Source organism: Accipiter gentilis, chromosome Z (genome assembly GCF_929443795.1).
Source record: "Accipiter gentilis chromosome Z, bAccGen1.1, whole genome shotgun sequence".
Taxonomy (NCBI): Eukaryota; Metazoa; Chordata; class Aves; order Accipitriformes; family Accipitridae; genus Astur; species Astur gentilis.
This window is the reverse complement of record NC_064919.1, coordinates 40,034,391-40,061,887: the sequence shown is the minus strand read 5'-3', so window position 1 is coordinate 40,061,887 and position 27,497 is coordinate 40,034,391. Positions and strand designations below refer to the sequence as shown.

Here is a 27,497-nt window from a genome sequence, read left to right as displayed (position 1 = left end):
ACAGTTACTTTATTTGAAATAATTAGTAATGACAATAACAGTGGGCATGAGTATGACATCTATTACCTACATAATGGGAGAAGTATGGGTTGGTGGATTGACTGGAGGGCTGCATCTAAAGAGTTACAGTCAACAGTTCAACATCCAACTGGAAACTAGTAACAAGTGCTGTCCCTCAGGGGTCCATATCGGGACCAGTACTATTTAGTATCTTCATCAATGCCATAGACAGTGGGATTTAGTGCACCCTCAGCAAGTTTGCAAATTATACCAAGATGAGAGGTGCAGTTGATTAACTAGAGGGGAAGGTATGTCATCCAGAGGGACCTTGGCAGGCTTGAGGACTGGGCCCGTGCAAACCACATGAAGTTCAACAAGGCCAAGTGCAAGGTCCTGTACCTGGGCTGGGGCAATCCCCAATATCTCTACAGATGGGGAGATTAATGGTTTGGGAGCAGTCCTGCAGAGAATGACTTGTGTGCTGGTGGATGAAAAATTGGACATGAACCAGCGATGTGGACTTACAGCCCAAAAAGCTGATTGTATCCTGGGCTGCACAAAAAGAAGTGCGGCTAGCAGGTCGAGGGAGGTGATTCTCCCCCTCTACTCTGCTTTTGTGAGACCCCACGTGGAACATTGCATACAGCTCTGGGGCCCCAGTACAAGAAGGATGTGGACCTGTTGGAGCAGGTCCACAGAAGGGCCATGAAAGTGGCTAAAGGGCTGGAATAACTCTCCTGTGAAGAAAGGCTGAGACAGTTGGAATTGTTCAGCCCAGAGAAGAGAAGGCTCTGGGGACACCTTACTGCAGCCTTTCAATACTTAAGGGGGGGCTTATAAGAAAGATGGAGAGAGACTTTTTACCAAGGCTTGTGGTGACAGGACAAGGGGTAATGGCTTTAAACAAAAGGGGGTAGATTTAGATTGAATATAAGGAAGAAATTATGTACAATGAAGGTGGTGAGACACTGGAACATGTTGCCCAAAAGTTGTGGATGCTCCATCACTGAAAGTGTTCAAGGTCAGGTTAGGGACTCTGAGCAACCTGATCTAGAGAAAAGTCCCTTCCCATACCAGTGGGGTTGGACTAGGTGCTCTTGGAAGGCTCGCTGATTTGCTAGAGCTGTAAAAACAGTCTTGCACATTTAACAAGTAACTTTAACAAGATTTTTGCTGTGCTTTACAGCATTATTGATGCAAATATCTTATTTTAACATTTATTGCCTTCCTTTTTTAAAGACAGTTGCCACTTCCAAGAAACTACTTGAACATGTAGTGTTTCAGAACAGCCAGATACTTCAAGTGGAAAATTTAAGTCCTGTCTATAAAATTGCTATTATCTGAGAGTAGATAATTTAGCATTAGTATAGTCTTTCTATTATTCATTCTTCCTCCTGACTAAAAGATATGGTGAAAACATGGAAATAGTGTATGAACTTTATATTTGATCTGTTAATCGTGTAAAATCATGGGATTCTAGGAGACTCTTGGATCACATACAGGCTACAAAAAACTCTCTGGAGGTATAGATAAACTAGTGTTTGTGTCAGGTATTCATATAGGGCAAAATTTAATGCGTTACCAAAGCTTTTTGCAGCTGATTTTAATTTCATCCTATTGTAGAGACTAATCAATCAGTAACATTACAGGTGTAGTGGCTGCTTTGAAAAAGCTAATTTTCATTTGTCCTGTCTGTCTGCCTACAAAGGAAATGTGTTTATTTGCTGTAAGTAGGTGTAAAGGAAGAGGTACTTTTGATAAAAATATGTAGGCTTTTGAAATCTATCTCTACTGCACCACATACTTCATAGTTCCATCTTGAGAAATAAAGGGTAGGATTGAAGATGGAAAAAAGAAGGAAAGCTAAACACTTTTTCACAACAGTAGGTAGGGTGCATAGCTACAGCCTCTATGAGTTTGTCAAAGTATAGAGTTGCTTTCAAGGACATAGTTTCAGTAGATCAGCCAACTGTTCCTGTGCATGGCATGTGCCTGTCTCTAGTTAAGTGTGTGGTGTCTACAATATAGGGGAATACAGATTATTTTTCTTTTTAATTAATGTTACATAGTATAATTGATTGTAAAATAAGTTGTGTTTACCTGTCCCAACCCAATATCAGGGAGGGTTGTTAAATGATCCCGAGAGTGAGATTAAGACACAAACGAGGTCAAATGCTGTACAACCTTACAACTTTTATTTTCTACACCAACCAACAACTGCGATAGAACAAAGTGAGGAAGAAGGAAAAGAAAAGGCAGACCTAAGCAAGAGAATGGAAGAGAGGTAGCAAGACTAGTTACCACCACCACGAAGCCAGCAACATCCTGCTGAGTCGGTTCCGACGCCGATGTTGGAGGGTCAGGTCCTTCTGCTGCCAGTCCAATGCCTCTCCCTCTGATCCAGATGTTACAGTCCTTCGGATGACTACCAAGTCCAGGTTGTTCACACGCGCGCGTGCGAGAGGGGAGTACGCAGTTCTTTTATCGTTCCAGTCCCCCCGATTTCTCAGAAAAGTCCACCCATTTCTTTGGAACTCATTAGCCTGTGTGCCGCCCCCTGTTCCTCCATGGGTGCATGCCCAGGTGCTCATGGTGGTTTTCTCACCTTGCTTGTGGGCAGGCACAGCTCGGCAGGCACGGATGTGGTGGCTTTCTTTGGGGACATCCCTACAGTGTACTCCCCTACAGCAACAGGATGTCGAGGCAGCAGCGATGTCGAGTCAGCAAACCAATGCAGTCTCTTACATCCACCCCGTGGCTCAACATTGCTGTCCTCATGGTGGCGAAGAAAGTAAAGGTGTAGAGAGAGAAAGAGGGAAAAGGTGCATGCTACAACAATATAACCAAGTTAACAGATTTCCATAATACAACAAAAACAAAAACCAAAGGTCAAGATAAGGTGATTTGGATTCTATGCTACTACAATACTTCTACACTGGGATCATAACAATTAACTATTATAAATTTAGCTAACACTGTAATACTAAAGACTACAATACTTATCATAACACTTATAACAATTTCTATACAGGTTAAACAACAACATCCAATAACTAACAACATCTACTTAACATCAACTTTTATTCTAAACTTAACCAGCTCTACAATATTAAAACACGTTTCAAGGTTACAGAGAGTCAATAATAAAAAAAAAAATACGGCCATTCACATGAACAATTACAAGGACAAAAGAGAAGTATAAGAGAACTATTAAGATAACCGCCATTAAAGCAAAGGCTATATAGTAAATTGGAATCAATGCAAACACGTATTCATACTCCGTCATCTTGCCAGCGCTACGCCAGAAAATGGTCCCAGCCCTAACAGCCCATGCGGTCTTTCGATGTTGGAGTCCGCATGCGCCTAACACACATGCGCTGCTTGGGCCTAAAACTTCTCTCCCAAATTCGAATCAATGCAAAGGTAAACAAACAATAATCCTATATAATAATAATTAACCACTATTTATTTAAACACATATTAAGATAACAACAATGATAACAGTATCTACTGAAATATGTCCCTGTCCAGGCCTAAGGAGGGTGTTCCTGGTCTGTCAGAACGGGGAGGGGGAGAAGATGGTGGTCCATATGCACAAGTACAATTACAAGATGGTTGATGCGGACCCTTACAAAACCAACACATGCATACAACAAGGAAAAATGTAGTAAAGGCCAACAAAACAACTGCCACAAAATTCCAAAACCACCCAGGACACTTACAAGACCAAGGCATACATATAGCGATGGCTAACAAAACAACTGTCGCAAAGTTAATTATGAGAAAAGTATACATTTTGGGTAACTACGGAGCCAAAACATGGTGGTCTGACTAACCTGCATGTGAAGGGGTGTTCGTGCAGTTCCACGTCCCAGCCCAGACCGCATGTGCCTAAACAATTGATACAGTCGCGCGTTTTGATTGGCGAACGACACAAATCTGTTTTACACCGTCAGGTGAAGCAACAGGTACAAATTGCATATTTGATATGACATGTTGGATTAATTGAATAAAACAATGAATAGCACATGACAAACATCAAAGCGACAAATGCACACAACAGGTAAAACAGAAGCCGTTTTACCCATGGTGCTCCAGGTAACCAAGACCATGGATACTGTCCCAAACATTCCATGTTTGAATGGGGACATGGGCTAGTTTCTGACAAAACAGATTCGTTATCCTTATAGGAATCATATGGGATAAGGGGAGGTGGGGGAATTGCTTCCCTTCACCTTCATAGGTAAATCTCCAACATAACATAATTAGAAATAACATCGTGTCTGCTTTTCTTCTTCTGTGGTCATGTCTGTGTTGCTTGCTTCTTCCTGAAAGTGAAACAAGAACAACTTCGCTTCTCGGGTTAGTGTGAATCTTATGAATTTTTCCACAGGCATCTTTTGCCTCTTTCAAATGCAGGGGGTCACCCTCCAGCAGGTGTCTGTCCAAACGGATGCGGCACTGTTCACAGGAGGACACACAGGTTTTACATTCTTCCCTGGTAACTGGCCACCCTCGGGCTTGTGCTTCACTATAGAGGTCTTTGACTCCTGCATGTTTCCGTTTTACATGTAGCCATTCCAACAGGCATTCCCAATTTTCCACCATCTGGGTGCTTTGTAGGAGAGCTAGCCAGGCTAGCTCATCCACTTTAGCATTCCATTGGCTCACAGGGGCATCGTCTGGTTGGTGAGATGCTACCCATGCTACTGCAAATTTCCCTTGTCTGGCAACAGTAAGAATATCTTGCCATTTTTCTTTTTGCCATAGAGGTACCCTATTGACTTCCCACCCGTTTTGTTCCCAGAATGGAAGCCACTCAGTGCAGCCCTTAAACACAGTATAAGAATCAGTATAGATACAGACAGAGGAAGCAGACTGAGCCTCATGCTGGAAGACGCTCCACACAGCAATTAGTTCTCCTACTTGTGCACTACCTATCCCTTCGCTAATGATCTGTTCCTCAGTATCTACTTGAAGTGCCACAGCTCGATATTTCCAAATTTTTCCCTCTCGCTTCGACGAGGCGTCCATGAACCAGACATTTTGCAATTGTCCAGAAAACGGAGGAGCTACTTCTATTACAGACAAAAGCTCGGAGGTGTCTCTGTCTGAGTTCACCTCATCTTGTATATTTAACACTTTTGCAGCTCCTTCTGATACGGAGAAGACTTCACAGTAGTGTTCTATCTGTGCATACCACTTTTGCACAGAGGCTCTCTGGGCCACCCCGTCAGGGGGTGGAGTTCCTGCCAAAACTGCTTTGATCACTTTAAATGGACCTCTGAGCACTATAGATTGTTGCCGGATGATCCGTTCGGCTTCTCTCAGAGCTAAACTAACTACAAATAGACCCTTTTCCCAAGTTGTATACCTTTTTTCAGCGTCTTTAAAGCTACGAGAGTAAAACCCAATGGGCCCAACAGGCCCCTCTGGACCCTTTTGCCACAGATGGATTGACAGTCCAGTTTTGGCAAATCCCCACTCCATTTGAACCGGATCTGTTGGCTGAATGGGACCAAGAGCCTGATAGGCATTCGCTTCAAATACCAACAACTGTAAAGCTTTGTCATGGACCTGAGTCCATTCCCACTGAGCTCTCTTTCGCAGCAAGTAATACAGGGGTCTAGCAATAATTGAGAAGTCAGGAATGTGTTTTCTCCAAAACACAAGCAATCCTAGTGCATGCTGTAAGTCTTTGTTTGACTCTGGCATTTGGATTTGATCAAGGGAGGAAAGGGTATCCAGTGGGATACATGTCATGCCTCCCTTCCACCAGATTCCTAAAAACTTTACCTCACTCGAAGGGGTTTGGATGTTCTCAGGTGGAATTGTCAACCCTATACTTTCCAAATGGGTGATGATGTTATTCTGCGTTTCTCTAACCTCTTCTACCTGCTTTCCTCCTATGAGAACATCATCTATATATTGATAGATCTTTACCTTTGCTTTTATGGGAATTGTTACCAACTCTCGTGCTACAGCATGGTGGGCCAGCATGGGGGAGTGCTTATATCCTTGGGGCAGTTGTGTAGAGGTGTACTGTTGTCCTTCCCAGGTGAAGGCAAAGCGATCCTGGTCCTCAGGTTGTAAAGGGACCATAAAAAACATATCCTTAACATCGATTGTTGCCATGACAGGATGGGATTGTTCCTGAATGGCAGCGATCAATTCAGCATTGGTACAGCAGCTGTTAGTGGACCTGTGTTGGCACTGAGCCTCCTGTAATCTACGGTCAGTCTCCATTTGCCATTTGGTTTTCGGACTGGCCATACTGGGGAGTTGAAAGGGGAGTGAGTAGGAACTACAACCCCTTGTTTCTTTAAATCCTCCAGAACTGGCGTAATTCCTTCTCTTGCTCCTAGAGGCACTGGATAGCCTTTAACATTTGTCAACTTAGAAGGGGGAAGGGTAGGTGCCGCTTGCAATAGACGCACCTCCAGGCTGGATGTTTCAGCTAACTGCCTAATCTGAGGGACACCAAAAGACCATGAGTTTCCCTGGGTGTCATGCCACTGTCTACCCTTCAGAACATCTATACCTAAAAGGTTCATCTGGAAAGATCCTACGGCCACCATGGTATTGACTGGGTTTTCTTCCCCTGGTAACCATAGGGTTGCCGGAGTCATGGGAACGGATTGGGTTTTCCCAAAAGCATTTAAGACAATCAGATTTTTAGATGGGGCCGAAATCCCACATTGTTCTGCTTCAGTCCGCCTTAGCGCAGTAATTTGTGCCCCAGTATCAATTAAAAAGGTCACCGGTCTTTTCTTTGGTCCTACAGCGATAGGAGTCAGTAAATCTCCTTTTGTATTGCAGGTGGGTTGTCTAACAAACATCCACCCTCCGTCTCCCCCCTCACCTTCAGGGAGCAGAGGATCTAGTTTCCTGCCAACTTCTCCTTAGTCGACTCGTTCTCAGGGTTTATCAAGGGTGGGGCACTAGGTGTTGGTTTGGAAACGGCCTTTTGCCCTGACCAGTTCTGCACAAGCTCTTCCAATCTTTGGGTCAAGAGCCCATCCATCAAGTCCCGGTGAATGCCTTTCTGAAGCCCTAGTTGCCACAGTCTCTGTCGACTTAGGGGCTGCTGTCTTCCAGGGGCTAATAGCCACCCACTAAGTCGCCATATGATCTTGTTTTCAGTTCTTTGAGACGGTCCACTAACAGGGCCGAATTTTCTCTCAAAATCAATCCCAAATTTTCTCTCAAAATCAATCAATTCCTGAGCTACCTCTCCCCATGTCCACACTTTTCTCCCTGGCCGCCGATGGTCAGGGGACATTCTCCCCTCCAGAGTGGACCTAGTCCTTTGTCCATTGAGGGTGTTTAGAATTGTCCCTCACAGTTGGATCCCAATTGGTCTCAGAGAGTCGGGGAGCCCCCGTATTAGAATACTCATCCTCTCTGGGTCCGCAGGCAGCAGCATCGGGGAGCCCTGATGGGGCTTGAGCTCCTGGTCATACATTATCTGGATGGATGCCGCCTTTTGCACACTTTCTACCAGCTGATCCACCATACCGGTTATGGCAAGGGGATCTCCCCTTTCTATGGGGTTCAGCCCTCTCTAGCCCACTACGCAGCTCTCCAAGTCAGTGACCATGGGGCCCGGTGATCGCCAGTTGTTAGAAACACACCTGGACCCCAATATCCTTCTGCTTCTTTCTCTGACAATAAGATTCCATCTCCTCCTGTCACAGACACTCTCCACACATACTCTGTCTCAGATTCCTTTGCCATCCTTGAAAAATCTTTCCTCAATTTTGCTAATTCAGTTGCTGTATATGGGGCTTCTTTGGTGATTACCTGAGGACGGTCATCGCTACTGTCCTCATACACATACTCTGTTTTAATCACTGGACACACGTGGGGAGGGCTCTCTATGGTCTCCTTTGCCCTTTGCAAATCCACCTGAGGGTAGATTTGCTGTATCCTTTTCTCCACAGGTGGCGTTTCTACCTCTGCCTCTCTCTCCATCTCTCTCGCCATTTGCTTCTTCAATTCTTTTGTTAAAACCTTAACAAGGTTTCTTTCCTCCTCCAGCAACTGTTTACTTTCTTGCAATTGTTCCTGCAGACTTCTGATCATATCACTTTGACCAGACTTCTGCTTCCTCTCTTCCATCACAGCTGCCAGACTCATTCCTAGCACCGCACAGATTATAGCTTTTCCTTTCCCTTTCTTAACCTTAGCTTCCTTCTGTAAGATTCTTATCCAATCCACCACACTCTGTGGTTGAAACCAGTGGTTTTTCGCCCAATCTTGTCCCTGGACTGAGGAGCAAGATCGGTAGTCCTCTAAAAGATCATATAGTTTCTCTATTCCTTCAACCTGCGAGGGCGCAGAATCACACACACCAACAGTTTCCCAAGTATCCATTTTCTTTAACACAAATCGGGGGGTCAGCGTTCTGAGAGGGTCTCCCTCTCAGAAGGGCACACTATCCAGTCACAGATCAACACCACTAGAAGAGGGCAACGTCTTGAGAGGGTCTCACAGTAGTTCGGAATTCCCCCCTTCTCACTCTCAAGAGCACGAACTTCAAAGCCACACACTAACTGAAGGAGGATCACGGCCTGAGAGGGTCACACGTGAATATACTATTTCCCCCTTTTCAGTCTGAGGAGCCAGACTACACAGTAATGCAAAAGTTCAGCAACAAATCAGTACAGCATCCTCATCTCTAGAGATCCCACTTCTGACACCAACTAAGATGTCCCGACCCAATATCAGGGAGGGTTGTTAAATGATCCTGAGAGCGAGATTAAGACAGAAACGAGGTCAAATGCTGTACAACCTTACAACTTTTTTTTTCTACACCAACCAACAACTGCGATAGAACAAAGTGAGGAAGAAGGAAAAGAAAAGGCAGACCTAAGCAAGAGAATGGAAGAGACTAGCAAGACTAGTTGCCACCACCACGAAGCCAGCAACGTCCTGCTGAGTCGGTTCCGACGCCGATGTTGGAGGGTCAGGTCCTTCTGCTGCCAGTCCAATGCCTCTCCCTCTGATCCAGATGTTACAGTCCTTCAGATGACTTCCATGTCCAGGTTGTTCACACGCACACACGCGAGAGGGGAGTACGCAGTTCTTTTATCGTTCCAGTCCCCCCGATTTCTCAGAAAAGTCCACCCATTTCTTTGGAACTCATTAGCCTGTGTGCCACCCTCTGTTCCTCCATGGGCGCATGCCCAGGTGCTCATGGTGGTTTTCTCCCTTTGCTTGTGGGCAGGCACAGCTCGGCAGGCACGGATGTGGTGGCTTTCTTCGGGGACATCTTGTGCGCGCTCCCCTACAGCAACAGGATGTCGAGGCAGCAGCGATGTCGAGTCAGCAAACCAACGCAGTCTCTTACATTACCCTTGTGCTTACACTTGTATTTGGCCTTTTTTAGCCTAGTGATCATCTGTTTAATACTGTATAAGTGAAAGGCATGGTCTTCTGGAGTCCTTCCTAGCAGTTATCTCCCAGAAGTACAGAATCCCACCAAGCTGCATGATGGTCAGGAACAATTGTAATGCCTTTACTGGATTGTTTGAAAATGTAAAGTAATTTCTTTGTAAAGAAAAGAACTAGGACACATTAAGCCATATACAAACTTTTGTAGTTTTTCCCCATTTAAAAGCAAGTATAAATTGTTTCAGTACTGTCTTTGTGAACTAAGAAAAGAGATCCCACTCCTAGATGTGTTTAGGATTGCAGTGAAATCTTTTGGCAGAGTCAGAATTCCTTTTATCTCAGTACTTCTTCTGGTCTGCTTCAATTAAATGCACTCTCTTCCCTCCCCAAACTCTTTTTAAATTGAGGTTGGGCAATACTAGGTGCAAGTAAGCATGTCAAAGTATTTCCTAGGTCTCCTGAAGTAATTCTGAAATAGCCTCCAGATACAGAATAATTCCTGTGGGATTACTTGTTTTACCACAGAAGATTCTGAGGCACAATAACAACCAGCTTTTGCTGCTTGTTGTAAACACAAGGGATATTGAGAGAAGTAAGATATCGGTGCTGTGTTTTGAACAGCCTATCTTATTTTCATGGGTTGAATGGAGGGTGCTGTCTGATGTGAATAAAAACATTGAAAGTAGCTTTCTCTGATCCTTCTCCCTATTCTCTCCTCCTATACTCCCCAGTTGAAATTGCATGTATACTTCCCTTGGAGTCAACATCCTGAAAGAATGTTTGTTTTAGTGTGCTTTGTCTAGAGTAAAGTAGAAGTATTCAGGAACATGGTTTCTAGTTTTGCTGTTGAATTTTAAGGATCTATTATAAGGACCTGTTCTGAGCCTCAGAAAACACACAGACCACCTGACAAATGCTTAATTCTGTTGCTCTTGTCTGGAGTTGGAGTTTGTGTTCACTTTCTATTATAAAAAATGTGTTTCTGTGCTCTTATATAAGTGGCTGAGACATAAATATTTTCTCCTTCCTCAGACTCATCAAAGTTTGAGTCTTTACTGGTTATTTCAAAGACAACTAAAACTAATCCATTTACTTCATTTTTTGTTCAGTATTTATTTATTCTATTTTTATGTTAAAGGGCAATTTAGTTGTAGAGAGTATTTTGAGTGTTACCTAAAATATGGAATTTCATGGAGTGTTCTACCAAAAACTTGTCCGTAGTTAAAAGGAGGTAAAAAAATGTGGATTTAAACCCAGTGAATGGCATTCACACTGTATAGAATGTAGTAACTCTCCTTTATTGTTCTCTAATTAGTATTAACATCTTTGAAGTGACCTTACTGCTTGTGACCAAACTTTGCTTTACTGCAAAACACTTGGTACACAGATGGGTTTTTTCTCTTGAAAGATTTGCATGAAGATACTGCCTTTGAAATGTTTGGGATTTTTTAAATGCTTTTCTGCTTTGAACTGGACACAAGACAGAAAAACTAATGCTAATTGGGTTTCTGTCTAAAGCTGTTTAGATAGTACTGGAGGTTTCAGGAGAATTTATATGAGCGAGGTTACTGCTTTATGTTCTGCAATTAGGTGAAGAAGATGATCAGCAATATAAGTGTATGTTAAAAGTTAATTTTAAAAAAAAAATTCTCTCAAAAATATTTTAAGTCATTAAGATATAGCAATATGACATCAGAGGCAGCACTTATTAAAATGTCATGCATTTACAAATAAATACCTGTAAAGAAACTCCCCATGCTCTTGGCAATGCTAAATTGGGAAAGAAGAGTCTTCTGCAGAGCTGATTTCTTGCCATATAAAGAGAAGTTTCCTGTCTGTTTTATTCTGTGGTAGCTTTAATTCTTCCTTTAATCTTGAAAAAAAGCAAAACACACAGGACTTACGATATCCTCACACATCAGAAGAATTTTAGTATTTCTAATTCACTTTTTAATTTCTGTAGGGAAAATAAAAACTGAACAGTATTTCTAAATATTTTTATTGTGAATTGGTTATAATGGTCTCTACCACTTAAAAGGAATAGTTTTTGCAGCCATTCAAAGATGACCTCACATTAGCTGCTTGTAACAAATGTTTTATGTTGGCATGGGTCAGATGATACTCTGCAAGGAAGAGGTGATGGTTACAGAGGTGCTTTGGGGTCCATAGCTACTCCTCTGTGTGACAGGGGCTGTTCAGCATATTTTTAATATTTTTACCACTGGTGCTTGTGTCTGTTGGAACATACCATCTTTTTAGTGTAAGCTCACATTAGGGAAATAGTCTTTCACATGCTGCTGTTAAACACATAGAGGAGTTGGTTTGGGTTTGTGTAGTGGGGCAGGGGGCTGCAGGGGTGGCTCCTGTGAGAAACTGCTGGAAGCTTCCCTGGTTCCAAGTCAGACCTGCCAGTGGCCAAGGCCGAGCCCATCAGTGATCTTGGCTGAGCCCATCAGTGACGGTGGTAGTGCCTCTGCAAGAACAGATTTAAGACGTGGAACCTGCAGCGGGGGAGGAGATTGGAATGTGAGAAACCCCTCTCCAGACAGCAAGGTCAGCAAGGAAGGGGGGGAGGAGGAGTGCCGGAGGAGGGGATGCCCCTGCAGCCTGTGGTGAGAGGGCAGGCCGTGTCCCCCTCAGACCATGGAGGTGAACAGGGGAGCAGCTGCCCACCTGCAACCCATGGAGGACTCCACCCCAGAGCAGGGGGATGTCCCCGAAGATGGCCGTGACTCCATGGGAAAGCCCGTGCTGGAGTAGTCTGTGACTGAAGATCGGCCCGTGGAAAGGACCCATGCTGAACAAAAAAACAAAGCTGTTTTTGTTCATTGTTTGTTTTTTATATACTCTGTTAGGCTGAGATGTGTATATACTTGCCCAGTGCTGGTCTGGCTAGCTCAGAAAGATGTTTATTTGCACCCTTTTGATTAATGCAAGGATGAAAAGTTACACAGCCAGTTGATTCACTTAACCATTGTAGCCGATTGATCATTGCAACTGTTACACCCATTTTCCTAGAACACAGACCACACAGGCCCCTGTTGTGTTAAGTTCAGCTTTCTTTTTAATAGTTGCGGTCACTCCTTGTGTTTATCCCTGAGCTTCTGTATTAGGTTTGCATGGCAAGGTTTTGGTAGCCAGGGGCCCACAGGGGTGGCTTCTGTGAGAAGCTGCTAGAAGCTTCTCCCTATCCGACAGAGCCAATGCCAGCCGGCTCCAAGTTGGACCCGTCGCTGGCCAAGGCCGAACCGATCAGCGCCTCTGGGAGAACAGATTTAAGACGGGAGAAGTTGCTGCGCAGCAAGTACAGACGGAGAAGGGGGTAGCGAGAATGGTGAGAGATACGGCCCAGCAGACACCAAGGTCAGTGAAGAAGGAGCGGGGGAGGAGGTGCTCCAGGCACGGGAGCAGAGATTGCCCTGCAGCCCGTGGGGAAGACAGTGGTGAGGCAGGCTGTCCTGCTGTAGCCTGTGGAGGACTCCGCACCAGAGCAAGTGGAAGCCCAAAGGAGGAAGCCCGTACTGGAGCAGGCTCCTAACAGGACCTGAGGACCATGGAGACAAGAGCCCGTGCTAAAGCAGGTTTGTTGTCAGGATTTAGGACCCCATGGGGGACCCACGCTGGAGCAGTCTGTGCCCAAAGGGCTGCCTGCTGTGGAAAGGACCCATGCTGGATCAGTTCTTTAAGAACAGTAGCCCGTTCGAAAGACTGATGTTGGAGAAGTTCATGGAGAACTGTCTCCTGTAGGGAGGGAGCCCATGGTGGAGCAGGGGAAAGAGTGAGGAGTCCTCCCCCTGAGGAGGAAAGAGCGGCAGAGAAGGTGTGGTGAACTGACTAACCCCCGTCCCCTGTCCCCCTGTGCTGTGGTGGGGGTGGGGAGGAGGTAGAGAATTTGGGAGTGAAGCTGTGCCTGGGAAGAAGGGAGGCGTGGGGGAAAGGTGTTTTAAGATTTGGTTTTATTTCCCATTACCCTACTCTGGTTTGGTAATAAATTAAGTTAGTTTTCCCCAGGTTGTATGTTCTGCCCGTGATGGTAATTGCTGAGTTATATCCCTGTCCTTATCTTGACCCATGAGCCTTTCGTTATGTTTTCTCTCCCCTGTGCAGCTGAGGAGAGGTGGTGATAGAGCAGCTTTGGTGGGCACCTGGCATCCAGCCAGTGTCAACCCACCACAGCTTCATGAACACGTAGCCTGTGTCTGTCTCTGCAGAGCCTTTTCCTGTTGTAGCAGTTCATTGATCAGTTTTATATGAAGTGTTTGGATTCTTTACATTTTTACATTCAAACGGAAAACTTTCGTCTCAGATGGCTTTTTTGGCATTGTATACACACTTTATTTTTCAGTAATTCCAACATAATTTATATTGTAGGTCATGCAGGAGTGTCTGCCAGCATAATGAAGAAAAGAACTTCCCACAAGTAAGTTGTTAATATTTTTACTAAAGTGTAGCTCTCAATAACTGGAAGTACTGTTCTATAAATGCATCTGTATTGTTCCACTCGCTTTGTTCTTGAAAATCATGTAGAGTAATATTCAGTCTGTATATATGTGTAGAATCAGACTTTCGATTCTTTCAGGAGGGTGGTAGGAAAGAATGCCCCACAAATAAAGTTTTAAACACCATTTTGACTGTTAATATGCAATTATCCTTGAATACAATTTTGTAATTTTTTCTGGAATTCAGAGAGGAGTTGCAAGCCAGAAATTAGCCATGTGTACTGTAGGATCTCTGTTTTCTGGCACAGAGTTCATGCATTGTCACTAGGCCAATAAAAACTGCAAAGCATGCTTACTGATAACGCAGTCTGGAAGTAATCTTAGAAATATCTAATCTTGTATTGACTACAACTGTAGTTTTGAAAAGGATTTTTCACTTTTCTAAAATAAAGAATATACTGAAATACTTCTGTAAGGAGGCTGCTATTTGTGTGTGAAGGATACCTGCTTATCCTACACATTCATGGCATGTATTTTTCCCTCTACAACACTTTAAAATAGTAGCAGCTGAACATTGGTGATTACCTGTGTGAAAATAGAGGTAATGTTCTGCACATAATTGGTCTTAGTGTCAAACAGCAAGATGTAATATCTGGCTACATCTCTGGTGGGCGAAATCTAAGCTGCATATGTGTGAAACTCACTAAAATGTTACTAGTTGCATTTTAAGTGTAAAGTCCTATAGTGGTGCATCAATTGAAAGAAATTTGTTTGGCAGGTGTATTTTCCATGATTAACATAGTTAATCACTGCTAACAGTGTTAACTGTTTCCCAGAGACAACACCTGATGTAAAAGTACTCTAATCCCTTCTACCAGCTCATCATTATCCATTCTTGTCTATCTTCATAGAAGGCAAAGAGAAACATATATTTGTTTAGGGGCAGGTAGAGTTGGTTAAAACTTAATTTCTCTTGTTCTCTTTCAACCGCTCAGAGAAAGGAGTGTATGATGGGAAGACTATCAGAGGTGGGTTGCCTTTTGTACTTGAGGGTGGCTAGATTTGTCTTTATTGTTGTGTTGATATACACTTATTTAAATACCTAAATAGGCTGTGAATTTGCTAGCGTAAAGGCTTTTATGGGACATAAGAAGTTTTGATCCTAAGTGACATGATTTTGAGGCATTTAACTTAAGCATCCAGTTTAGTTTCATGTTAATTTAGCCAGGTTCAATTGTTTATTAATTACTTAGTAAAGGGGTTTTGTGCCAACCAAGATGATTTCTTGTGTGCTGCTCACTGACTTGTCTGAGAATGAGGTAGAGTAGTAGAGAATTGTTTATATTTGTAGTTTACCATAAATGAGTAGGATATGAATGACCATGTAATAATATATGCCAATGCTACTCTGAGCCATGACAGTAGACCATGAGTTAGTAATGCATACTTCGTCACTGATTTAGTTTTTTTATTTAGTTATTCTTCATTTAAGGAAAAAAAAAAAAAAAAAAAAAAAAAAAAAAAGAGGAACAAGCCTGCTGGCACTCAAAGGCCATCGAGGAGATATTAAACTAGCTTCAGAAAGTTTGTGGCAGAGGAAGGAGCCAAGAGGATGGAACAGGGCATGACTCAGTAGTTGAGGATGTGACAGAATGAGCAGTGTGGTTGAGTCTTCTGAACTCTTCTTTACTAAATGGTAGTTAACTGTAACCTTTTGAAAACGGTTCCTGTGGTTATAGGGCAGTTCTTCCAAATGCTCTGTCAATGGGTAGTGGTGATCTCTGCCAATATGAAGCTGACCTCACTGGCATCAGATAAGTCGGTAATCTCCCAGATCTCATTCTTTCCACCCTTGGTGCATAAGGAAAGAGTACAAGGAGTAGTATAAAACAATCCTTTCTTCTTAGGCTCTTCACTTTTCATGTAGTTGGCAATTCAAGGACTTTCGAGGCTCAGGTTATATACCTGCAATTTAGCTGCAAGTGTACTTGAACATTTTGAAATTCTGATCCCACTTTAAGGTAACTTGTAATCTTGGTTCCTGCAGCATCTGAAGATGAAAATCACAACTGAATGATGGCTTTTGATGGAGTACAGAAAGTACTTTAAAACTTTTGCCTCAACTAATGTGCCTTATAGTCTGAATATTGTGAAAAGTAGTTAATACCAGTTCTCTCATCACCATTCTGCTCTTAATAGTAGTCTGTAATAAGATCACAATTGTACTAAGTTTTGAGTCCTATTTTTAATAACTTACTGCTTAGCACCATGAAAGACTTGAAATTTTACTGAGGATTGCTGCTGTACTGCATTTATACTGGTCTATAGTTTTCCTTCCTGTTTTTCACAATTGTGTCTTTTTTGCACATCAGAGGGGTATGATTTTCTTTCACCCTTCTGTTTTTTTCCTCAGTTCTACCTTGTGGTGTTTTTCTGAGATGAGGTGACCAGAAAAAGAAAAAAAAAAACCAACAACCAAATCTAAATGGTTAACTGTACTTGATAGGTTATTGGGAATTGCCATTCTCCATTTTATAAATGCTAGTTTCTCTTTTAAGCACAGCCCTGAAGTAATGGTTGATTTTTCTGCTACCAGTCCTGTGCAGTTCTGCACTACATTGGTCTCCCTGGTAGCAGCTGCCAAAGAAAAGTTTGTGTGAGGACCATATAAATAAAACTTTAAAATCTGGGAAGATTTCTTTCTGCCTGTACAGTTTTTAGAAAGTTTCTAAAGTGTCTGGTTCCAATAATGAAACCTTTCCACATAACTAGGTTTCACTTACCATTTTACTGCCTTCAAGATAAGGAAGAGGATCTGAAACTTCTGGGGATTGAAGGGCCATTTACAATGAGGATGTGTCTATGTCAAGAGCTATTTCTAGGACTTGCTGTTTTCTTGTTTTCCTGGCTCCATGTTTTACGTGTCTAAGAAAATTGTTATCCAATCTTCAAAAGCAAATCTTTGTGGAATTCTAAAGATAATTCTAATGAAACAGAAGGAAAAAAAATGTGTTGGGCCTTCTGGATATAGCATCATAGAAGATTGTGTACATTTGTATTATTTGGTATATCACAGAAATAACACACTGTTAAGGAGAGGAGAGGTTTTAGTTGGTTACTTGGTTGTCTTACATGGAAGTATATTCATAGCTATTATTTATTCATAGTTAGAAAGCTATGCTTGCTTTCTTACCACATATTCTGATGCAAGAAGAAGCAGGTGTTCCTTGGTAATTTACTAGTTTGAAAATCTCATTTCTTACAGTATTAACCACTGTAAATGAGAGTGAATGGCTGTTCAGTAGTACAACCTTCAAACAGAAATTTGAACTGCAAGTACACCTGGAGAGTACTTGACTTGTAATGAAATTTGCAATGCTTTTTGTTCTCTGAAGCATTTTAAAGGTAGTTACCCATTTGAACTGAGTTATGTAGTCTTTTAAAAAACATGGAAAAATGAGTGTGAAGCTTTTCACTTAATTGTTTCTGCTTAAACATTAAAGTGGATCGTGCCTTATAGGCAGAAAGTAAAAATGACTGTGAGATTGAACATGAATAGTGTTACATATACCTTTTTTCAATGAGATGATTAGCAGTTGTCCTGGGTTCAGCTGGGATAGAGTTAATTTTTACAGGAACCTGGGAGGTGGGGGCACAGCCGGGGCAGCTGACCTGAACTAGCCCAGGAGCTATTCCATACCATGGGACATCATGCTCAGTATATAAATGGGGAGCGGGCCGGGGGTGGTCTCTGTTTTCGGTGGGGGAAGTGGCGGAGCGTCGGGTCCCGGGTGGTGAGCAGCTGCACTTGTGCATCACTCTTTCTGTATACTTTTTCATTATTGCCGTTGTTGTTGTTGTAATTTCTTTGTGTTTGTCCCAGTAAACTGCCTTTATCTCAACCCTTGAGGTTCCAGGTTTTTTTCTTTTCTCTCCTCCGTCTCCTCCCCATCCCACCGGAGGGGGGCGGAGGAGTGAGCGAGCGGCTGCGTGGTCCTTTGTTACCGGCTGGGCTGAAACCACGACAGTCCCGGCCCGCTCCCCATTTATATACTGAGCATGATGTCCCATTGTATGGAATAGCTCCTGGGCTAGTTCAGGTCAGCTGCCCCGGCTATGCCCCCACCTCCCAGGTTCCTGTAAAAATTAACTCTATCCCAGCTGAACCCAGGACAGCAGTATAGACAAAATGCTTAAAACTGACATTGTTTTATCTATTTTAAATCCTTCATCTTCAGTTGGTTTTATTCTGCTTTAAAATGGAACTATGATTCTTTAGAACTAAATATAAATTGCATGCAAAACAAACTTATTTTTATTTTGCTGAGAACCGTATCTCTGATCTCATTTTTTTAGTAGTAAACTATTACTGAGACTATTACAATTAAAAAAATGCATTTAAGCAAGAACTAGAATTTGAAAGCATGTTCTAATTTCTGCATAAAATTAGAACCAGCTTTGTTGGGACAGTGTCTCAACTGGCAGAGGTTGGAGTTCTTATAATAATCTGTGCTATCAAAGTCAGGAATACAAAAACTGCAGTTTGATCTTGCTGAAAAGCTCAAATGATAACAAAAGCAAAATTTGGCAAAACCCCCTACTAAGATCTAAATGGTGATTTAAAGTCTGGAGGTGGGACAAGCTGCTGAAGGAATCTTACATCGTGGTTTTAATATTTATGATACATCTTCACCATTAAGCATTCCAGTGTCACCTAGTGAGTGCAGTATTCTGAAAGACTACTTCCAGGGTTTCATTGGTATGATTATTTGTCTTTTTTGGATCATATAGGGACTTTTCTGAGAGCTTTCATTGTTCCTGGAGACGTAACTATCTCTAAGGAAGAGTATTGTTTTCTGCAACTGATACTCTTTTAGGTGTTGCTTTTAAGCATGCTAGTGGTATACATATTTTGCTGCCATTTAAAAGAAGTGTGCTACAAGTAGTAACCTAAAACTTTGTTTTACAACTAGTTGACATTCATGAGAATTTTGATCAAGCAACCCTCTAATCTTTTAGGAATGAATTATGTGGATTGTAACATGCTAAAATAGATATGATACTCATTTCTTATCACCAATATACTGTCATAGTGTTCCTTAGTTTCTTCCATTTGTATTCAAAATTGTCAATTCATGTTTTTAATAACTGGGTAGAACAAAACTTGTGTAACAGTTTCAGTAACTTGAAACTGTCAAACAGGTTACATGACTGTTGATCATAACAACTGTTATTCACCAGAGGGAATTTCCATGCAACTTCCATGAAAATAAAGGAAGGACAAAATAGTATATTTAATCTATTTTCCACATTAAGGAGTATCCCTTCTATTGCCATTGCCATTACCATTACATACCATTTTTCTTTTGCTGTACTAAAAAGGAATGCTAGAGAAGTGTTGAAGTGTTGTTGCTATCATGTGTCTTTAAAAATATTTAAGAGTCAAAAATGTTTGTAAATGGAGAAGGAAGCTAAATTTCCTTCAGGTGAAAACACAGGTTATGGAAGACAAATACATTGGAAGAATCTTAGTCAGCCACTGGTAATGTTTCCACTGACTTCCTCCTCCTGGGACAGGAATTGTGTTTACTATTCTGCAGAGAGCAACAAGGTAGTAAAGTTGTAATACTGCCAGGTAACCTTGTGCTTTGAGACCTGACCAGGTGAGTTTTATTTTTAACATTCGGTGTAGCAAGGGCTAAAATAGTTATTTTGGCTTAAGCAAACTAGTTTTAGAAATTACCATTAGGAAACTGACCTTATAAAGTACATTAAAAAAAAAAAATTTCAATACTTTTCAGTGTGGTTTTTCTTTTTTCCAATACAGCGTAATATGCTTTATACCTTAATTTGAATAAGGTGCACTAAGCTATGAAATATATTGCCATCTTAAAGCATACAGCTCTTGTCTGGAGTTTTTAATACGTACTTGTTTAATATTATGTTTGTATCTGTGTACAGAAAGCATAGAAACAATGTGGGACCAAGCAAACCTATTTCTCAGCCACGAAGAAATATTGTAGGCTGCAGAATACAGCATGGATGGAAAGAAGGGAGTGGACCTGTAACACAGTGGAAGGGCACAGTTCTTGATCAAGTTCCTGTAAATCCCTCCCTCTATCTTATAAAGTATGATGGATTTGACTGTGTGTATGGACTAGAACTGCACAAAGATGAAAGAGTTTCAGCACTTGAAGTTCTTCCCGACAGAGTTGGTAAGTTTGGGGTTTTTCTCTTAAATTTGCATACATATAAACTGACATATACTATTAAATGTTCTCCACTAATCTCTCCAGACTTACCCCAGGATAACATCTGACCATGTAAATGTTACTAGTCAGTTTCATTTTTGTCACATGGCAGGTAATCTAAATGCTTTATTTAAATTTTCTTGATTCCACAAAGATTTGATGATACCAGTGAGTCCAGTGCAGTCTTCTGTCTTTAAGTAGTATGCAGTACATTCTGGAGTTTTTATTTAGAGTCTTATCCTTAAGAACAACATGTAAAGTTAACATTGACATTTCTGTTAAAATTTAAACTCTAAGCCAACTTGGCTGTGTTGTCTGTTGTGTGTGTCTGACAGTAATAATGTCATATTTTTCCTCATGTACTTCCCCTAAGTATTTTTAATAATGAGGGGAAAAGGCATTTTCTAAGTGAAATAACTTGATTAGTAACAAGGCTTTTTGATTTTCAGAATAAGCACTGGATGGTTAAACTGCAGGTTTTTCAAACTGCAAAGTTCAGTATTTACCCAAGTAATTACTAGTTTTTAAACAGAACAAACTGTTCCTTCTTCTGACTGCTAAGCAATTGGTAGCAGTCTCTAGAGCGGCATTAGGGGGAGCCAAACCCCAAAATTTCATTAGTAACTTCATAGAGTTGTTCTGTGATTGGCATCTCTTCCTCTTCTCCCCTGCCTGCCTCTTTCTGTCCAGTGATCTCCCTTTACCTTGCATTATGATTGTTGAATCATAATAATTTTAATAAGGGAGTACAATGATGTATTGTTATTTCAACAACATTCTGAAGTTCTGCAGTTCTTCAGTAGTAAACTCTCTGAAATGGACAGTGTTTTGTTTATGAAATTACTAACTTCCAATCAAATTGGTTTACGAATCAGATTGTTTTTCACAAGACATACATCTCTGTTTTTGACTGAATTATGCTGTCATTTCAGCTTCGTCTCGAATTAGTGATGCCCACCTGGCAGACACAATGATTGGTAAAGCTGTGGAACATATGTTTGAGACAGAGGATGGCTCAAAAGATGAATGGAGGGGGATGGTTTTGGCTCGAGCTCCTATTATGAACACATGGTTTTATATTACCTACGAGAAAGATCCCGTCTTGTACATGTACCAACTCTTAGATGATTATAAAGAAGGTGACCTTCGCATTATGCCTGATTCGAGTAAGTAGGCTGGTTACTGTTTTCTTCTGGAAACTGGCAGCTTTTTATATTAACATTTGGCTGTGTTTTATTTATGGACAGACTAAGATCTTGTTATTCCCCTTAATTTTATTTATTTTAAAGTATCACAACTAACAAAGGTTATAGCACAACAAAGAACATCTATGTTAACTGTTGAAATATTTTACTTTTATCAGCAGTGACATATGCAGGAAAAGCATTTTCCATAATTATTCCTAATTCTGCTGAAAGTACATACATACTACTGTGGAAGAGTTTATGCTTGGATTTTTTTAATGGAAACTGATAATCCAGAAGTTTTCTACTGTTATTTTCTTAATAGAAGTCTTACAGCTTTTTGAAATGGCTCTTGATTTGTGTTTCTGAAGCAGTTCTTGTGGGAATAGTATTTTGGGACCAGGTCAGATTACTTTCATTGGGGTAGGTATCTTCAGTGTGAAAAACTTCTGAGTAGTTTCTTGGGGCAGAGGAGCAGTGATCTTCTGAAAATTTGTTTTCTTTCACATGTTGCAACACACTAGCAAGAAAAATACTTCAGATGAGGAAGGATATTTTTTTTACTCCTTTCTTGAAGTGAAAGTCATTGGGACTTTTCCTATTAACTTAGAGGGATTTTCATAGAATCAATATTGTTCAAGAGATTTGGATAGCCAGTACAAAAGAAAAAAAAGAAAAAAAGGCTTGTCAACAATACTTTTTTTATTTCTCCCATGTACCTAAAACACATATCTCTGACAGAGGCAGTCTGGGCTTTAAAGAAAATTAGTAACTGGATAACTATAGTGGTTAGCTACATGGTGCTTTAAATAAGTATTAGTTGCAATTAATTTGTTGAGTTTGAGACTGTCTTCCTTCAGATCTAGCACTGATAACAGTCTGCTGGCTAATAAACTAGTGGCACTTATTTGCATAATGTCTGTAGTAATCATCTGTGTTTAGATACTCACCCCTTACCACCCCAACAAAAAAGCAACATATCTGCTGCCACAAATGTTAATGGAAAAAAAGTGACCTTCCTCTTCCTAAAGAAATAAAGCAAACTCTTTCAGATTTGAACCTTCAAATAATTTGTTCTTTGTCTTAACTATTAAAAAGGAATTAGAATGTCTTTTTTAAGTCTGTTTTTCTTTCTTCCACCTTTGGGGGTAAGGGTAGGGAAAGAGCTTACATACTTTCTTTCTATTTAAGAACTAAGTGGTTTTAGTGCACTTTTCCCATCATGCTCACCATGAGACTACCTACTGCTTGCCTGTGTCCAAAACACTTCTAAGTATTTGCTACTTTCCCTGAACCTGAATGCTTTCCAGATCTTATGGACTGTGTCCTTAAATCAATGATTGGATATTGAGAGTAGTATTTTTCAAATCATATTTTAGAATACCTGAAAGTATGTCTGTAAATTTGGTGGAACTTGCATAGTGTTTTAACTAAAATTTCTAGGGAACTCTCTCTTCTCAAAGACAGGCTTTGCATATGTGAGGGGACCAAAATTTACATAATTTCTTTTAAGCTTTTTTTTGGTGAGGGGAAAATGTATTGCTGGATCTGATACTAAAACTTTGTCAACACTTTGTAATTCCCTCTAAATAAAATTTAAGAGTTTAACTTGCATCTCTGCCAAGGAAGACTCTTTAAATAAAACTGATATTAGGAGGATAATAACTGTGTATGACAGTGCATTTATAGAGGAACTGAAACAAAAATTGAAGGAGAAACTTTTTAAGTTTGTGGAAGAATCTGAAGCGTAAGTACAAGCCCATCTATTCATTCCCTGTGGGGTTTTTTTTCTCCTTTGGCAATTCTTTCACAACTTGCAGAACTGAAAAGAAAATGGGTGAAATCTGTAAGGGATTCTTAGTGCAAACTTAGAACGAAGACATTAATTTAAAAGCTTAGGATTTCCACAATAAAAGCATATCAGGTGTGACCATTACTAAGAAAATTCTTCACTGGAATACAAAACACAAGTTTATGTGAACTAGTGAAAAAGAAGACAAGCTGCGAAAGAAGGTGTGGTTAGCTTCCAGTTCTTCAGTACAGTGCTTTTACCTTTTATCACATTTGTTCTTTGATTGGCTTGTAACCAACCCCTCGGCAATTGGCGTGTTACAAATCACACCTTTTTGTATCCAAATTTAGCACAGACATCATCTAAAATATAAGGATATTTCTGGCTAGGTTTTGCTAGACAAGAAAATAGCATGGTTGGACTTTACCAACAGCTTTATTCCAATATGGAGTCAAAAGCCCCTTTTGATAGGAAGTTTACACTTTCTAACATTTTACAAGAGGTGTTTTAGTGTCTGCATGCCACTGCAACAGAAACTTTGAATAATGTCTGTGGGAAGAGGGAGGTTTAGGTTGGCTGTCTTTCTGCTAAGGGGACCCAGTGCCGCCTTCTGCTGATGGCTTAAATTCAACTATCCACAGATGTTTTTCATAACTTGTGTGTAAACCTTTATGTCAAAAGATACGCTTCTCTTACCAATCAGTGCTATTTTTGTCTTAATAAAACTGAAGACAGTATTGAAAACTCTTATGCAACTGTACTTTCCAGAAGCATGGCAATTGTTAGGTGCTTGTCTGAACAAAACTCATTTTCTACATACTCTGTATTTAAAACTTATGATTATTTCATATGAGTTTTAAACAAGACTCTGCAGTTGTCTTCAGTACTGAAAAATTCCATTAATGTCTACCAAACTACACTGGTTTTGTGTTACAGATGATTCACCTCCTGCAGAACGGGAACCAGGTGAAGTTGTAGACAGCCTGGTAGGCAAACAAGTGGAATATGCCAAAGAAGATGGCTCAAAAAGGACTGGCATGGTCATTCATCAGGTTGAAGCCAAACCATCTGTCTATTTCATCAAGTTTGATGATGATTTCCATATTTATGTCTACGATTTGGTGAAGACATCCTAGACATCATCGTGAACTTCTGCCAAATTTGTGGAACTATTAAATGTAAGATTTGTAGACACAAAGACTTGACTGCTTTCCAGTTTAATGAAAGCTTACATGTCCCTGCGAACCCACAATCTCTGCCAGCAAAACTGTTTTGTTCTGAATAATATAAACAAACGTGACACATTTTGTGCAAGAGAACTTCTCTTGAAGGAAGTCAGTATATTTGGGCAGGAGGGAGTTAAAAGCAAAGAACAGCTGCAAATTCAAGCTGTGTAAAGTTGATCTAGTATTGTAATCATTAATCTAAATTTTTTCATAGATTTTAACTTTTTCTTCAACCTTGCACTCACTTGTTCAACTGCCACATGCAAGTGTAGTTTGATATTTTGATATGCCTTCTTTTGTAACATTAAATTTAATTTCTTGGCTATTGGCAGTCCTTGTTTTCAGGGTTGGGACAGAGGTACCTACTGAAAGGTTTAAACAGTTTGTGCAGCATGGAGGAGGCCTAACCCAAGTAACATCTATCTGCTGTGTTTCTACATTTTTATTTCAGATTTAGCTTTTTAAGAACTTGCAGTACATGGAGATACTTGTGCATTTTTACTAGTCACAGGGCAGTAGGATATCAAGTGTTTGACTTATGCACCTTTCAGTGAAAAGGCTTTAAACTATAAAAAATATATTTAATCTGTATAATCAGTTAATTAGAAAATGCAGGTTAATGGCCCATATTTACAAGTTGTAGGAACCAGTAAAATACATGCAACAAGGCTGCCTTCAATCCTAAATGTTGTACTTCTTTCTTTCTTTTGTAATACACACTTCTTAGCAAAACCCAAGTGCTTGGTGCCACAACTTTAACAGTATATATGCTACTTCAGAAGACTTTAGACTACGCATTGGCAGTCAGTAGTCTCTCATTTAATATCAAAACCTAGCAACCTGAATGTTTGTGTGTGGACTTAGAAGCCTAACTAGTTAATATTTTACATGGTAAATACAATCTTATGCCGGGGGGTGGGAGGGGGTGTCCTTTTACATTGAAGACTTACTTTAGAGAAGGAGAAGCATTTGTTGCTTTCTGCTCAGTCTGTTGCATTCCTGTTTGTTTGTTTTGGGTTTAACCATTTTGGTTCAAGAAGGCATCTTCCCAATTTATTCTTTTTCTGGCTTTTCCACATAAGGAGTGTCCGGACAAATCTACAGCTTAAACCTGTTGTTGCCTTTTGTGATGTACATTGTACTTGCTTTGAGGTATGCTGTTAACGTGAATTTCATTCTATGAACACTAGAGTTCTGCATGCCAGTGGTGTACTATCTAATGGAAGCTATAGGCAGTCTCAGTGGTTCAGTCATCTGCATTAGATTGTGGATGTAAATAGCAGCCCACAACAGCAAATCCTTTCACAGTTTTAATCTTGCAAGATAGTTGTAAATGAAAATTAGGGTTTTTTAAGTGTGGAAGCTTTTAAAAGTATCAGAATTGCAACAACAATAGCACAGCAACAAAATTGTCATGTTACATTAAGGCAGAGCTCTGCAAGTTTCAAAGAACTGCTTCACAGAAATACAGTATGTGAAGGCAGTCAACACTGTTGATGGAAGGAACAAATACTTCGATATCCAACCGTATGCCGTTAGTGGAGGGATGCAGGAGAGGTGCTGTTAATCAGAAATCGGAGGTCTGGATGACCTCTATTGTAGGTATTCTTGATATTGAAGACTCAGTGGTTTAAGCCCCTTTCTGTCCATTGTTTTGCCTGATTTCATATTTTAGCCTTAAGGCTTGTGCCTCATTATGCTGTTGAATGGTAATAAATACTCTCCATATAAATATGATACCTTAATTCTTTGTCCATTGCTACTATATTGCATTATGTCCGGTATTTCATCATGGGCAACCAAAGGCAGGCTATTGTCTTTCAGTGAATAGCTTCTCAATGCAGTCCTTAAGCACTAATATCTGAGTGTTTCTTGTGTTTTGAACAAAGTGAGCAGATTTGCAACACAGTGTTTTCATCCTGCAGATCTGTTATGTGTTTTCTATTGACTCTTAAGAGTCCTGCATGTAAATCTCAAAGCTGAGCCTGGCTCCATGAGCCCAAGTTGATATTTGTGGCACAAGAATGAGTGAGTGTATTGATTATACACAAGATACACGAATAACCAAGTACACTGAACTTTGGGCTATATATCTGAGGAATACAAGGTTTGTTTTGAAATATCTGAGGTTTAGGTCTACTGGAACATTTTTAGCATTAGGCTTGCATTTGTGGGTTTTCTGCAAGCCTCTTGAATACACCATGTATTCTGCCAGTTAGAGAATAATCTATTAACTGTAAATTTTATGATTGTTTTTAGATGTCCCCATTGTCTGTTGCGTGTTTATTTTCATCGGGTTTTTTTCTCTTTCCTTTTTTTTTTTCTTTTGGTAGCTTAAACCACCTTTTTGAGGCTTGAGGCTAATTCCACTCCCTGCCCATCTGCTTTGGGCTTTGTTTTAGGCTCATGTTTCAGATCTGCATGCAGTGCTTGCGTTACCCTGGTAACTAAATGTTGGTTCCTTGTTATAGGGGTTCAACATTACTTCCAAAATCACATAGGGCTTGTGATGGCACAAGCCATGGATCTTTGTATAAAAGTTATTCGCCTTTCACATTTACCTGCTGTAGTATTGTTGTATATTGTGTGTGTGCGTGTGTGTGATGTCAGGCTGCCATGTAAAATTTTTTAAAAGGGAAAAAAAAAATCTTAAATGCAGACCATCCTTTTTTGCATGCTTAGAGGGTTAGAACATTCAATGTAACAAACTAAAGTTGCATGTTAAAATGTTTAGGTTTTTGTTTTGTTCTCTTTTTATTTTGTGTTCAGTTTTTTGTGAATTTGCTTATTGTGCTGTTTTAATGGTTGTTAGTAGGATTAAATGCACCGGTGAGACGAGCATAGTGCCAACAGAAGGTAATTTTCCAGTTGTATGTGTCATACAGCATTTGAAGGGACCATGTATTCTGTTAAAGAAAAAATAAAATTGCAGTAGATTAGCAAAACACTACATTTTTCTTCTTTCTTTTGAGTGCCAAACCCTAAACTATGTTGGAGTAGAGTATGGGGAAAACCCTTCTTATTGCAACAGGTGGAAGCCTTCTTTAAGTGAATTATTTAAAAATGGAGGCTTTATCTTCAGATAGAATTGACTAGTTGCTTCAGGGAAAAGAATTATGATAAAAACAGTTTCTGGTTCCTTGAAAATGCTGTGCTTTTTGTATTTTACATCATTAGTGCAATTTGGATGGTTCTTGGTATGTGTATAG

At 40.5% G+C, this 27,497-nt stretch overlaps 1 protein-coding gene across 14 annotated transcripts in view; it reads left to right on the top strand.

Moving 5' to 3' along the window:
- SPIN1 (spindlin 1) overlaps nucleotides 1-27,238 on the top strand; it is a 66,104-nt gene extending 38,866 nt beyond the window's left edge. For all 14 annotated transcript variants that reach the window (XM_049796198.1, XM_049796196.1, XM_049796192.1 and 11 more), the window contains 4 exons: nucleotides 13,768-13,816; nucleotides 19,797-20,050; nucleotides 21,019-21,252; nucleotides 23,999-27,238. In XM_049796198.1, the coding sequence (XP_049652155.1) occupies nucleotides 13,768-13,816; nucleotides 19,797-20,050; nucleotides 21,019-21,252; nucleotides 23,999-24,198 (737 nt within the window). In that variant the 3' untranslated portion in view covers nucleotides 24,199-27,238. The remainder of the gene's footprint in view (nucleotides 1-13,767; nucleotides 13,817-19,796; nucleotides 20,051-21,018; nucleotides 21,253-23,998) is intronic.
- The last annotated feature ends 259 nt before the right edge of the window (nucleotides 27,239-27,497 follow it).